This window comes from Macaca nemestrina, chromosome 6, assembly GCF_043159975.1.
Source record: "Macaca nemestrina isolate mMacNem1 chromosome 6, mMacNem.hap1, whole genome shotgun sequence".
NCBI lineage: Eukaryota > Metazoa > Chordata > Mammalia > Primates > Cercopithecidae > Macaca > Macaca nemestrina.
In genome coordinates, this window is record NC_092130.1 from 16,952,473 (window position 1) to 16,964,515 (window position 12,043).

The 12,043-nt window shown below is 37.0% G+C and overlaps 1 protein-coding gene across 3 annotated transcripts in view; it reads right to left on the reverse strand.

Moving 5' to 3' along the window:
- Window positions 1–12,043, reverse strand: part of LOC105480814 (hyaluronan mediated motility receptor) — a 33,782-nt gene that overhangs the window by 12,499 nt on the left and 9,240 nt on the right. For 2 of the 3 annotated variants that reach the window (XM_011739983.3, XM_011739982.3), the window contains exons 5-12: window positions 10,168–10,356; window positions 8,770–8,856; window positions 8,578–8,678; window positions 6,796–6,870; window positions 6,491–6,669; window positions 5,848–5,996; window positions 4,376–4,590; window positions 975–1,091 (exon numbers count right to left, since the gene is read on the reverse strand). In XM_011739983.3, coding sequence (XP_011738285.2) covers window positions 975–1,091; window positions 4,376–4,590; window positions 5,848–5,996; window positions 6,491–6,669; window positions 6,796–6,870; window positions 8,578–8,678; window positions 8,770–8,856; window positions 10,168–10,356 — 1,112 coding nt within the window. The remainder of the gene's footprint in view (window positions 1–974; window positions 1,092–4,375; window positions 4,591–5,847; window positions 5,997–6,490; window positions 6,670–6,795; window positions 6,871–8,577; window positions 8,679–8,769; window positions 8,857–10,167; window positions 10,357–12,043) is intronic. The other variant, XM_024792583.2, reaches the window with a different exon arrangement.

A 12,043-nucleotide genomic window follows, 5' to 3' on the forward strand; every position in this document is an offset into this window, starting at 1 on the left:
AGTAGAATTTTGGGTTAAGAAGGGAATGACTGGTGGTGTTAGACAGCTGCAAAAGGAAGTTAAAGTCAGAGGAGTTTTTAAAACAATTTGTGTATTTTATTTATTTTTTGTTTGTTTTGAGACAGTCTTGCTCTGTCACCCAGGCTGGTGTGATCTTAGCTCAATGTAGCCTGGAACTCCTGGGCTCAGGTGATCCTCCCCCCCTCAGTCTCCCAAGTAGCATGTGCCACAATGCCTGGCTAATTCTTAATATTTTTTTGTAGAAACAAGGTCTTACTCTATTGCCCAGGCTGGTCTCAAACTCCTGGCCTCAAGCAATCTTCCTGCCTTGGCTTCCCAAAGCACGGGGATTACTGGTATGAGCCACAGCAGCCAGCTAATTAATATATTTTAAAGATTGATGTATATTATCATGTTTTAATATTGATTGGAAAAAATCCAGTAAAAAGGTTTCAAATTATGAGAGAAAAAAATGATAGAATGAGGTCACTGAAGATGAAAAGACTAGGACATTTCATCTGTAATAAGTGGGAAGATAGGATGAGTACAAATGTGGGTCTCTTTATAGGTCTAATGAGGAGATAAAAATTTCTGATTTCTTTATGAAAATGATAACATCAAGAGAGTAAGGCAGAAGCACCAAATGCTTCTAAGTGCATGACTTGATCCTCCCACCTCAGCGTATGGAGTGGCTAGGACTACAGGCATGTGCCACCGCACCTGGCTCAGTGCATAAAAGTTGAAGTGGATAGTGAGAAAGGGGAATTTCTATAAATTATAAAGGGGAATTATATAAATATAATAAGATTACCAGATAATGCTAAATGCCCACTTATGGTTGGTGATTATGGAATTTAAACTAATATGCATCATCCTTTGTGTGATTGCTTTGTTCACAGTTCACAGATTTCCCTGGGTAAACGTCCCTTTCTGCTTATGTTACATTTAAGAGTGCAGGCTCAAAAGAAAAATACCTTTCAAATTGAGCAGTAACATCTTCAAGGCTTTGCACTGTACTGTTATACTTTTCCTGCAAAAGCAGGGTGGCCTGGTTATGAGCAGCACTACTTTTCTCCAGTTCAGCCTCCTTCCTAAGAAAAAGAAATAATTAAAAGATAAAATGCCACCTACAATTATTACCCTAAGAAAGAAAATGGTATTTACCTTTGAAACTGTGAATCATACAGCTCATATCTTCACCATTGCATTACCTGCTAAATAGCTCAGATCCTAATTTATGACTTACCTCGAAAGACATGTTTTTAATGTATTTTTCTACTAGCTTCAACTTATCTTTCCTGCTTTTTTACTTTAAAAATTTGGGGGAAGAAGGTAGTAGAATATAAAAGACTATAAAACAAAATCTTAAGATATTAGCCAGGACTAAAGACTGCAAAAGATTATCAGTTAAAAAACATCTGGATTGAATGAAGTTCCATTCTCTCCATTTAGATACTTGAGAAAGACTATGAACAATTAAAGACACTTCATTTTAAATTACAGAAACAGTTATAAGACTCTGTAGATTTATTCTGATTATATGAATAACCCACATAACACACTATTACTGAAAGATTCAATAACTTCTTTAATGGATTATTTTGCATAGACAGAATGGGTTTTAAGTCATCTTTATAAACACATGCTATTAAATCTCAGAGATATTTTGGAAATAACATATTTCCAAAGTGGTGATAAAATTTTTAGATATGCATATGAGCTCATGAAACATCTTTTAAAAAACATATAGAACTAAAAATTGTAAATAAGCATTGTGTACTTATAGACTAAGTTGGACAGTGAGATAAGAAAAACAGCTGATCAAATTCATTCTGTAACAAGTGTGGGATTTCAAAAATATACACACCACAGCAACAGCAATCGAATATTACTAAAGAGTGTATAATAAAATTATTTTCTTCCCTGTCCCCTAGAAGAATTAATTCTTAGTTGGTTTTTCTCTTAAGCTTGAAATTTCCAGGCTAGAAGGGATCTTAGAGATCATCTCATAAAACTCTTTTATAAGTAGAAAATGAAGTAGAAAATGAAAGAAACTAAGATTGTCTTGCTCAGAATCAACTAGCTAGCTAACAAAATTAGTAATAAAAATCATTATCTCTTGACCATTGGACCACAGTTTTTTGGGTTAGAATAAATGATTATCTCAACTTTCCTCTCTGAAAATGACATAATCTTATTTTCCCAAGATTCCTGTTCCCTGAGATTGGCTGTAATATAGAACACCCCTAATAACAATTTGTATTGTTTCCCCAAAAGCAGGGATATGAAAAACCTTGCTGTTCATTCTCATTACTAATCACAAGAAAACAGAAAAGATTAATAACAAAAGTTTCTACTGAGACAGATACACAGGTGTGAGATATATTACAATAACACAAACTCCTATCTAGCCCATAGTCCTTTGCCAAAAAGTGTTTTAATGATGAGATCCCAAGGATTTAAATAATATTTGAAATTTGAACTCAAGAATCAAACCAGACTTTGTAACTTAAATGTAGTAGTTTGTCACTGACCTGTGTTCCTGAACTATGAAATAGGAATATGTAGGCTAAGGAATAGTTTCTCTTAATAAATAAAAAATTAGCAAATACTATGGACAAAACAAAATGAAATAAATAAGTGCGCGGGAGAAGGAAACATAATGTGGCAGAAATTATAAGGAACTAGAATTAGGGAAAAAAGTGAGATTTCAGTCTATTTTTTTTTTGAGACAGAGTCTCCCTCTGTCACCTAGGCTGGAGTGCAGTGGTGCAACGTCAGCTCACCACAACCTTTGCCTCCTGGATTCAAGCAATTCTCCTGCCTCAGCCTCCTGAGTAGCTGGGATTACAGGCATGCGCCATCACACAGGGCTAATTTATTTTGTATTTTTAGTAGAGACAGGGTTTCACCGTATTGGCCAGGCTGGCCTCAAACTCCTGACCTTCTGATCTGCCTGCCTCAGCCTTCCAAAGTGGTAGGATTACAGGTGTGAGCCACGGTGTCTGGCTGAGATTTCAAAGCCTTTCTACTGTAAATAATATATTTCTTATTTTTGAATGTTTCCTAGTTCTAATTATTTTTTCTCATTTGCTTTTTATCAGTTACTGATTCAGAGGGCATCTTGCTATGTTGCCCAGGCAAGAGTGCCATGGCTATTAACAGGCACAATCATTGAGCACTACAGCCTCAAACTCCTGATCTAAAGATCCTCCCATCTCAGCCTCCTGAATAGCTGGGACTTTAGGCATGTGCCATTGTGTCAGCCTGCTTTGCATTTCTGAAGTGTTTGTGCTCCCTGAAAAATACAATTAAAAGTGTAACTTATACTATGTAAATGCATAGACAAAAAATGGGAATGCTATTTATTTTTATTTATTTATTTATTTATTTTTTTTGAGGCGGAGTCTTGCTCTGTCGCCCAGGCTGGAGTGCAGTGGCACGATCTCGGCTCACTGCAAGCTCCGCCTTCCGGGTTCCCGCCATTCTCCTGCCTCAGCCTCCCGAGTAGCTGGGACTACAGGCGCCGCCACCACGCCCGGCTAATTTTTTTGTATTTTTAGTGGAGACGGGGTTTCATTGTGTTAGCCAGGATGGTCTCCATCTCCTGACCTCGTGATCCGCCCGTCTCGGCCTCCCAAAGTGCTGGGATTACAGGCTTGAGCCACCACGCCCGGCCGGGAATGCTATTTATTAACGGGAGGGATTCTTTATATTTTTCCCCCAAGTTCATTATTGTTTTTTGTTTTTGAGACAGAGTCTCGCTCTGTTGCTCAGGCTGGAGTGCAGTGACATGTTCACGGCTCACTGCAGCCTTGATCTCCTGGGCTCAAGTGACTCTCCTCCCACAACTTTCTAAGTAGCTGGGACTACAGGCACATGCCAATGTGCCCAGCTAGTTTTTTTTTTAAATTTTTAGTAGAGATGAAGTCTCACTGTATTGCACAGGCTGGTCTCAAACTCCTGAGCTCAAGCAATCCTCCCACCTTGGCATCCCAAAGTACAGGAATTGCAGCCCCGAGTCCATTATTGTTCTAATGCTGATGTCCAATAAATTTCAGAAATTATCAGAGTAGTAAAGAAGTGCAAAACTTTTGTCATTTGTTTATTAAAACTCTCTTTGGACTTAAAAAAAAAAAAGGGGGCAATACGTTTAACTTAAAAAAGGGGGCTGTCTTACTTGTTTGCATGTACATTTGGTGTACACATTCTGTGTCTACTACTTAATTGTAAAATAATAATTACTACTTAATTGTAAAACAATTCCAACCTCACACGCTCACATGATTGATATGAGAATACTAAAAAAAATGTACTCAAAATAATTTGTGGCATCTGTAGTCATACATAAACATGAGATCCTATTAATACAAACCCTTTCAGCTTTCCTTCTAGGAGTTTTAATTCTTCAGCTCTAGATTTTGCTTCCTCTTCCAATTGCTTGACCAGCCTTTCAGCTTGTTCCTCCTTTTGCTGTAATTTGTCAAGCTCATCCAGTGCTTGCTTTAATTCTTCCTCAAAGAGATTCTTCTCTTTAACCACTTCCTCTTGAAAAGAACAGAGCTTCTGATGAAGACTAGCAGATAATTCCTATATCCAAACAGAAAATCACCAAAATAAATTGGAATGCCATTGTGAGGTTGTACTAGAAAACAAAAAAAAAGTACAGATAAAGAAGGATGAAACCTAAATGCAAGAGATTCAAGGAAACTTAAAACAATATAGAAATAGCATATTTGTTTTCATAGATTATTTCCTATACCTTGTTAACATTGCAGCAAATATCATCTTAGGCTTTTTTCTATGCAACGCACATGCAGAAACTTCTTAAACTAAAATTATATTTTTTATATATATATATATCTGCTTTCCAACTGGCTTTGATATTAATATAATGTTTCACATATTATATAAAAAGTATGTGGTGATTTCCATATTATATAAAATTATTTTTTAAGCTATACAATAAACAAATCATCATTGTGAAATAATTCTAATATTACAAATGATGTTAATATTATCTTTGATGACTTCCTCCCCTAATTTTAGTTTTCCCATTGCAGAGATAGCTACGAGTTTGGAATATATATGCCTTCTGGTATTTTTCTATACACTTATATATACATACACATTTGGGGAGGGATATAAATGATATATACTCTGTTGTTGATATCTTTCCAGGTCAGTATATATTCCTCAATTCCTTTAGCTGTTGTAGGTTGTCTAACACTATAATATTTCACATCAGTACATGTAAGAACCTGTTGGCTTAACTCTCACCAGTATTTTATATTATCAAATGTTTTAATTTGTGCCAATTTTTTAAGTGAAAAAAAATTATTTCTACTTCCTTGGTTACTACTAAGGTGGAGCATCTTTCTACATTTACAGGCCATCAGAACTTCGCCTTCTCTTTTTCTATCCTATGCCCATAATATTTTAGTGGACTTACTTTCTTCTCACTGATATGTAAAATGTTCTATAAATAATCTGGATTTTAAAAATTGCTTTGTTTCTTCTGTAATTAGACACTCTTTTACAAAGTAAGTGTAAATGTTTACATAGCCTAAATCACATAAGCATGAACCAGAAAATTTTTTAAAAAATTATTTCCCTGTTTTGCTGTATCTGTTGCCATTTTCCCACATTATTCATAACCCTGTGGTGAACATGTAGTGAAAATATGTAGATAAATCCTCAGCAAATCCATGATTATGTTCTCAGGATAAGACTCTAAAGATACAGAACTATTAGATCAAAGAATATACACAGTGTAAAGGCGTTCAGAGACATAGGGAAATGTATGACACAAAATAAACGGTTTAAAAAAATATGGTAGTAAATTACTTTCTCTTGCTGCAGAAGTGAATCAACTTGCAGTTGTTTTTGTTGAAGCTTTTCACATTCCTGTTGTTCAAGAATAAGCTTCTGTTTTAAGTTTTGCATCTCAGCATTTAGATTTTCATTGTGTTCTCTATTCCTGTTGATATGGTCTTCTAGAAAGTGCAAAACATGAAAAATACTGGAATTAGATAAGAACATTAACACTGAGAAACTGGACTCCCATAATATTCCTTTATACTGCTTTTAGTATGGTATTTCCAAAGAAAAAAACACAACTGTGAACTTTGTATCATTACATATAATATATATTATGTGCTACATAATAAAACCCACAAATCTTGTTCTGTATATCTACTGATTTTTAAATAGCCACCTAGTGGAAAAGTCAAGAATTATACGACTGTATATATTTCAATCAAGACAGGTAATATGCTGTATTGAAACAAACAGAAAACAAACATTATAAGAGTAAAATATTCTAAAATGCAGTACAGGTTTTTGCTGTTGTACAGCTATATAGCTAATTATATTTAAAATGTTAGTATAGCTAATTATATTTAAAAGGTGGTTTTAGCATAGCAGTATTTTTCCTAAATGTTGTATGTAACACTTATCTAAAGAAAGTAACTATAAAACACTGTAATACCTTTTTCTTTTTCAAGCAGCTGACATTTTTCATTTAGATTGTCTACTTGTTTAGATAATATAACAATATTCTCCTCAAGAGACTGCTTAAGGCTTAACATTTCATCATTCTTCTCTTTCAAATTTTCTTCTAACTGGGCAACATCTAGCTTGTATTTTTCCACTTGATCTGAAGCACAACTGCATTAAAACAAATTGTCTTAAAAAGCACATCTATTTAGGCACAGGGAAAAATAACAGAAAAATGATAAAAATGATTCAGTATTAAAAAAATAAGGTTCAATTTAAAGCTACTGCTCATATTACCTAATTTCTTCGATGTATTCTAAGAGTTTTTCTGTTTCAGATTTTTCATCAATCTTTTCTTTCTCTATTGAAACACTAAAACAAAAATTGCATATGTTAATACATTCTAGTTTCATTACTTAATAATCATACATAATGCTTATGTACCAGATACTGCTGTATCAGGCAGGCTGACTCCAGAGTCCTAACTCTTAACAATTATTTTATGTGATTTCTCAAATTCAGAATTTATATCCAAATACAAGACTAAAATTTTTATTTAAGTGATAAAGTTTTCTGAATATACACTGACAAAAAACCTGTAATGACAAGAACCATCATTACAGTATCCCAAGTGTTAGAAATAATTTTTTTTTTTGTGGTCTTCCTGGTTTTCCCACCCACCCAACATACTAAATAGCATTTTGTGTGCCATAAAGCTTTTGTCCCAGACTACCTGGTATTCGATTACTTATCTGTTTACCTCCACCAAACCGTCCAATGCAAGAAATGGACAAAAGACTTCAACAGACACTTTGCAAAAGGTGATATGCACATAAAATGGTCAATAAGCACATAAAAATATGGTCAACATTCATAGCAAGAAATTAAAATCACAAAGGACATACCACTTCCTACCTAGTAGAAAGGCTAAAATCAAACAGACAACATTAAATGTTGGTGAGAATCTGTAACAACTGAAACTGTCATACATTGCCGGGGGGTATATAAAAATGGCAAAACCACTTTTGAATTTTAAAAAACATTATATATACACTACCCTATTACCCAAGAATTCTACTCCTAGAAATTTATCTGAGAAATAAAAACATGTCCATAAAAAAACATAAAACATGTTCACAGCAGTCTTTTCAATGGCAGAAACTGGCAACAGCCCAAATAATGATCAAAAGGAGAGTAAAGAGATGGAGGTATATTCATAGGGTGAACCACTACTCAGAAATAAAATAGGAAAAATTATAGTACACAGAACAGATTGGATGAATCTTGAAAAATTACATCAAACAAAAGAAGCCACACACACACACATGCTCTTTCTCTCTTGCATGTCCTAAAAAAAGGCAAAACTGGACAGGTATAGCGGCCATGTCTCTATCTCCAGCACTCTGGAAGGTCAGGGTGGTATCACTTAAGTCCAGGAGTTTGAGACCAGCCTGAGTAACACAGCAATGCCCCATCTCTAAAATAATAATAATAACAATAATAATGATAATAAATAAAAAAAGGCAAAGCTAATTTATGATGATGTAAGTGAGAAAGTAGTTGTGGGGATGGGGACATGGCACAGGCAGTAGCAGGGAGACAAGAAGGGGTGTGAAAGAACTTTCTGAAGGGATGAAAATGTTCTCTATCTTGTTTGGTAATGGTTACATAGGTGTATACAACTGCTAAAGTCACCAAACTGAACACTTACTATCCACACATTTTATTATATGTAAATTAAAGCTCAAAATCAAAGCCTATGATTGTGCATAAATCACAACTTCCTATACCAGTGTTTTTCCGTTTCAATCTAATGACCACTTTCATAAGATCATGAAACCTTTCCTCATCATTAATACAGAAGATGTACAAAAGTAATGCACTCATACAACTTTCTAGCACATGTTTGAGAATGATTAGGGCTCATTCTCATTTAAAAAAAGAAATAGGGCAACTGGAGGGAGGCAATGAGATAAGTACTAAGAGAAGTCTGAAGTCTCAGTAAACAATAATTTGTGAAGAGAGTCAAATCAAGAATTGCTTCCACTTAACAAGTTCTCTTCACATTCAGTCACTTACAGTTTTCCCTCCAGTTGGGCTATTTTCCCCTGAGACTCTTCGAGACTTCTTTGGGTGACCTGCAGCTTCATCTCCATGCCTTCTTGCTTAGCCATCATACCCTACACAACAAAGATACGTGTTTTAGGAAATGAGAAAATTGTACTGATCCCCAGATCCAGACACAGCAAACCTGCCAAAGGCAGCACTCACCCTCATCTTTGTTTCTCTTTTGTTTCTAAGTTTCATCAACTCCAAGCTTAGAATTCTCAAATTCTTCTGGTTACCATTTTCAGAAAACTAAGTACAACAAACACATAAAAAATTCAGAAATATTTTCTGCTAAGATATATTTAAAATACACAAGTATTGATTTTTCTACCTATCACTGGGGTTATGTTTTTGACTGTAATATGCTTTGGTAGAGGGAACAGTCTTTGACCTACACCATAATTACTGATTGATTTTTTTTTTCTTTTGTTTTTAAGAGATCAAGTCTCGCTTCGCTGTCCAGGCTAGAGTGGCGTGGCATGATCATAGCTCACTATAATCTCAAACTCCTGGACTCAATCCTCCTGCCTCATCTTCCTGAGTAGCTAGGATTACTGGTGTGCACCACCACCATGCCTAGCTAATTTTTCAAGTTGTTTATAGAGATGGGGTCTTGATATTTTGCCCAGGCTGGTCTCAAATTCCTGGCCTCAAGCAATTCTCCAGCCCTCAGCCTTCCAAAATGCTGGAAATACAGGCATGAGCCACTGCACCGGTCTACTGTTCTTATCTCTCTTTTCCTTAATATGACTTGCTGGTTTGTTTTGATTTTATTTTTATGAGACAGAGTCTTACTCTGTCACCCAGGCTGGAGTGCCGTGTTGCTCACTGCAACTTCCACTTCCCGGGTTCAAGCGATTCTCATGCCTCAGCCTCCTGAGTAGCTGGAATTACAGGTGTGTGCCACCATACCTGGCTAATTTTTGTATTTTTAGTAAAGATGGGGTTTCGCCATGTTAGGCTAGGCTAGTCTCGAACTCCTGACCTCAAGTGATCCATCCGTCTCAGCTTCCCAAAGTGCTGGGATTACAGGTGTGAGCCACTATGCCTGGCCTGCTGGTTTAGTTTTGAAAGGTTGTTTGGGTGGTCACTTACCTCTGTGTGCTGGAAAGTGCATTGCAAGATTCTAAAGCAAGTCCCTGAGAAAGGATTTCTTGAAACATGTTTGCTTAACAAAATAAATCTGAATTGCCTGGTATACTTTGTTTTGTTTTGTTTTTTTGAGACGGAGTCTCACTCTCTTGCCTAGGCTGGAGTGCAATGGCACCATCTCAGCTCACTGTAATCTCCACCTCCTGGGTTCAAGCGATTCTTCTGCCTCAGCCTCCAGAGTAGCTGAGATTACAGGTGCCCGCCAATGTGCCTCGCTAATTTTTGTATTTTTAGTAGAGACGGGGTTTCTCCACGTTGGTCAGGGTGATCTTGAGCTCCCAACCTCAGGTGATCCACCCGCCTTGGCCTCCCAAAATGCTGGGATTACAGCCGTAAGCCACTGCGCCCAGCCCGAAAAAACATGTTTATATTTATTCAACTGTAAATGTTATCATGAGGCTCAGATACCTTAGATTTTAGTAGTTCATTAGTCCTGGTCAATTCAATAAGTTGTTTCTCCAGTGTAGCATTATTTGCAGAGAGAGACGTTTTTTCCCTGAGTGCAGCGTTCAGCCTTGCTTCCATCTTTTCCAACTCAGTTTCCAGATCCTGGATCCGCCTGTCCTGGGCACCACGTTCCTGTAGAAGAACACGAATCTGGACAAAAACAAGGTGAGAATAAATGATTACGAATAATCACCCCGAAAGTTTCTGGAAAAATCTCTGATTTTGACATTATGCTTGTAGATATTCTAATGTTACTAGCTATCTGAATAATCATATTTACCTATGATGCATCTTAAAAGTCTTAATGCATTTTAAGAACAGAAGAACTTTAGTTGCCATAAATTCCAAGTATAATTAAGCTATTTATTCACTTTTTTTTTTTGAGATGGAGTCTTGCTCTGTTGCCCAGGCTGGAGTGTGGTGGCAGCATCTCGGCTCACTACAAGCTCCGCCTCCTGGGTTCAAGCAATTTTCCTGCCTCAGCCTCCCGAGTAGCTGGGACTACAGGCGCCCCCCACCACGCCCGGCAAATTTTTTGTATTTTTAGTAGAGACGGGGTTTTACTGTGTTAGCCAGGATGGCCTCGATCTCCTGACCTCGAGATCCACCCGCGTCAACCTCCCAAAGTGCTGGGATTAGAGGCATGAGCCACTGTGCCCGGCTGCTATTTATTCACGTTTAAGGCATTTCCACCTATAATAGTTATTTTCTGTAGCTTCAATTACACAAATTCAAATTAGCTTAAAATACTAAATGTTTTTTATTTCAAGAAGGCAGAGCTGGGCTTCTGAGGAGAATGTACTAGGCATTGGCAAGCCATCATTCTTGCTGCTATTACCAGATTTAAAAAACAAAACAAAACAACAAAACCCCCCCAGACCAATATTTGTCCACAGAAAATGTGGAAGCCAAAAGACAATGAAATGAAATGATATTTTTAATGTCATGGGGGGAAACCTGCCACCCTAAAATTCTACACCGAATGAAGTCACTGATATAAATTATTAGTTCTAATCCTGGCTTTACCACTCACTCACCAGCTATCTGACTGAGACTCAGTGATTATTCCTCAGTGATTAAATATCAACCCCTACATGTATCCTCAATAAAATGATAGCTAACATGATTAGAATACATACAAAACAATCAGAGCAACTGAGCAGACATCTACAGTTACTCTGACATACTCTTGGTCAAAAGCCAACATTCGACTGTAATCAAATGAAAGATTTTAATATATCGAAAGAATATATCCATGAGAAAAAGAGTTGGTTAGCAACGGAAACAGAAAAAAAAGACGGCAGAGAAGCAAAGTTCACAGTGAGCTGCTTAGCATTGCTAGGAAAGTAAATGGGTTCTTTAGGTCAGTACTGTTCAATAGAAATTTCTGTCATGGTGGAAACGCCCTGTCCAGTATGGTAGCTGCTAATCACATGTGGCTATTGAGCACTTCAAATGTGATTAGTGCAACTGAGGAATTGAGTTCTTTTTTTTTTGAGACGGAGTCTCGCTTTGTCGCCCAGGCTGGAATGCAGTGGCCAGATCTCAGCTCACTGCAAGCTCCGCCTCCTGGGTTCACACCATTCTCCTGCCTCAGCCTCCCGAGCAGCTGGGACTACAGGCGCCCGCCATCTCGCCTGGCTAATTTTTGTATTTTTTAGTAGAGACGGGGTTTCACCGTGTTAGCCAGGATGGTCTTGATCTCCTGACCTCGTGATCCGCCCGTCTTGGCCTCCCAAAGTGCTGGGATTACAGGCTTGAGCCACTGCGCCCGGCCGATTTGAGTTCTTAATTTTATCTTATTTAATTTAGATAGTCACATGTGGTGAGTAGCCAC